The sequence below is a fragment of the Acinonyx jubatus genome, chromosome D1, assembly GCF_027475565.1.
Source record: "Acinonyx jubatus isolate Ajub_Pintada_27869175 chromosome D1, VMU_Ajub_asm_v1.0, whole genome shotgun sequence".
In the NCBI taxonomy this organism is placed as follows: domain Eukaryota; kingdom Metazoa; phylum Chordata; class Mammalia; order Carnivora; family Felidae; genus Acinonyx; species Acinonyx jubatus.
In genome coordinates this window covers 13,956,794-13,958,350 of record NC_069390.1, presented here as the reverse complement: position 1 = coordinate 13,958,350, position 1,557 = coordinate 13,956,794, and the positions used below count along the sequence as shown (strand labels likewise).

The 1,557-nt window shown below is 39.6% G+C and overlaps 1 protein-coding gene across 1 annotated transcript; it reads left to right on the top strand.

Moving 5' to 3' along the window:
• Positions 1–212: 212 nt before the first annotated feature.
• On the top strand, positions 213–1,246 carry LOC106986180 (olfactory receptor 8J2). Its single transcript, XM_015084357.3, has one exon. The coding sequence runs from the start codon at positions 213–215 to the stop codon at positions 1,158–1,160; it is 948 nt and encodes a 315-aa protein (XP_014939843.1). The 3' UTR covers positions 1,161–1,246.
• The last annotated feature ends 311 nt before the right edge of the window (positions 1,247–1,557 follow it).

Sequence of the window (1,557 nt, the reverse complement as noted above, 5' to 3'; positions counted from 1 at the left end):
AACTGAAATTGGTTTTCAGAGTGTTCATATTTTTCAATTTTGTGAAAGAATTGGAACAAAAACTTAAGATCTGATACTTTTAAGTGTTTGTGAACAAAAGAATCCGATTTAAATAAAACATCTTACTTTGTAGCATCTACCAGAAAAATCTATCTCATCATCTTTTAATCTCCTTCCATTTTCTCCTTTAGAAGATGAAAACCACCAAATAAATGGCCCAAGGGAATCTCACCCCAGTGACTGAGTTCATTCTCACAGGAGTCTCAGACCTCCCAGAGCTCCAGATTCCACTCTTCTTTGTTTTCCTGGTGATCTATGGGTTCACTGTGGCAGGGAATCTGGGCATCATCACCCTCACCAGTGTTGACTCTCAACTTCAAACCCCCATGTACTTCTTCCTCAGGCACTTGGCTATCATCAATCTTGGTGATTCTACTGTCATTGCCCCGAAAATGCTGGTTAACTTCTTGGCTTCAGAAAAGACCATATCCTACTATGGATGTGCAGTCCAACTGGGTGGGTTCTTAGTCTTTATTGTGGCTGAGATTTTCATGCTAGCTGTAATGGCCTACGACTGCTACGTGGCTATTTGCAACCCCCTGCTCTACGGGGTGGTGGTATCTCCACAGATCTGTCTGCTGCTGGTATCCCTCACATACCTCTACAGTCTGACCACAGCACTGACTGTCACCTCCTGTGTGTTCTCTGTGTCATACTGCTCTTCCAATGTAATCAATCATTTTTACTGTGATAATGTCCCTTTGTTGGCATTGTCCTGTTCTGATACCTACATTCCAGAGACAGCAGTGTTTACCTTTTCAGGGACCAATTTGCTTTTCTCTATGATTATTGTTCTAATTTCCTATTTCAACATCGTCCTTGCCATTTTGAGGATACGTTCCTCAGAGGGTCGACAAAAAGCCTTTTCCACCTGTGCCTCCCACATGATGGCTGTCACTGTGTTCTACGGGACCCTTCTCTTCATGTATTTGCAACCAAGGAGCAACCACTCATTGGATACTGATAAAATGGCCTCTGTCTTCTACACCCTGGTGATACCCATGCTGAATCCCCTCATTTACAGCCTAAGGAACAAGGATGTGAAGGATGCATTGAAGAGTTTCCTAAATAAGCCATGTCAGTCTTTCAAATTCATGTAAATTTAAAATTACAGGTGTCTTCTTTTAAGGGTTTTTATTTGCTCCTGAAAAGCTAATCTCTGCTAAATGCAGAGACAATAAATAGTTAAAAATTCTATCAATTTCAATGGTAAAATCTTAACCCTTTCGATCCCAACTTCAAATACGCAACTCTCCCTAATACAAAATGTATTAGTTGACCAAAGAAAGTACATTTATTTAAATAGTAAACAATGATTTGAAAATAAGCATATTTTAGAGCTCAACACAACCTGTTACTGGGTTTTTAGGATTTCTAATCAAGGAAGAGAAAGTCTGGGAGCTTGGAAGTTGGTTAAGAGTCACGTTATCTTCCTCACCAACTATTTGTTTTGTTCAGCTGTTAAAAGTTTTATTTTTACTTGTTGCAGTATTTTAT

Excerpts from the sequence above, each read along its gene's own strand:
- LOC106986180 (XM_015084357.3), top strand. The coding sequence starts at position 213 with ATGGCCCAAGGGAATCTCACCCCAGTGACTGAGTTCATTCTCACAGGA.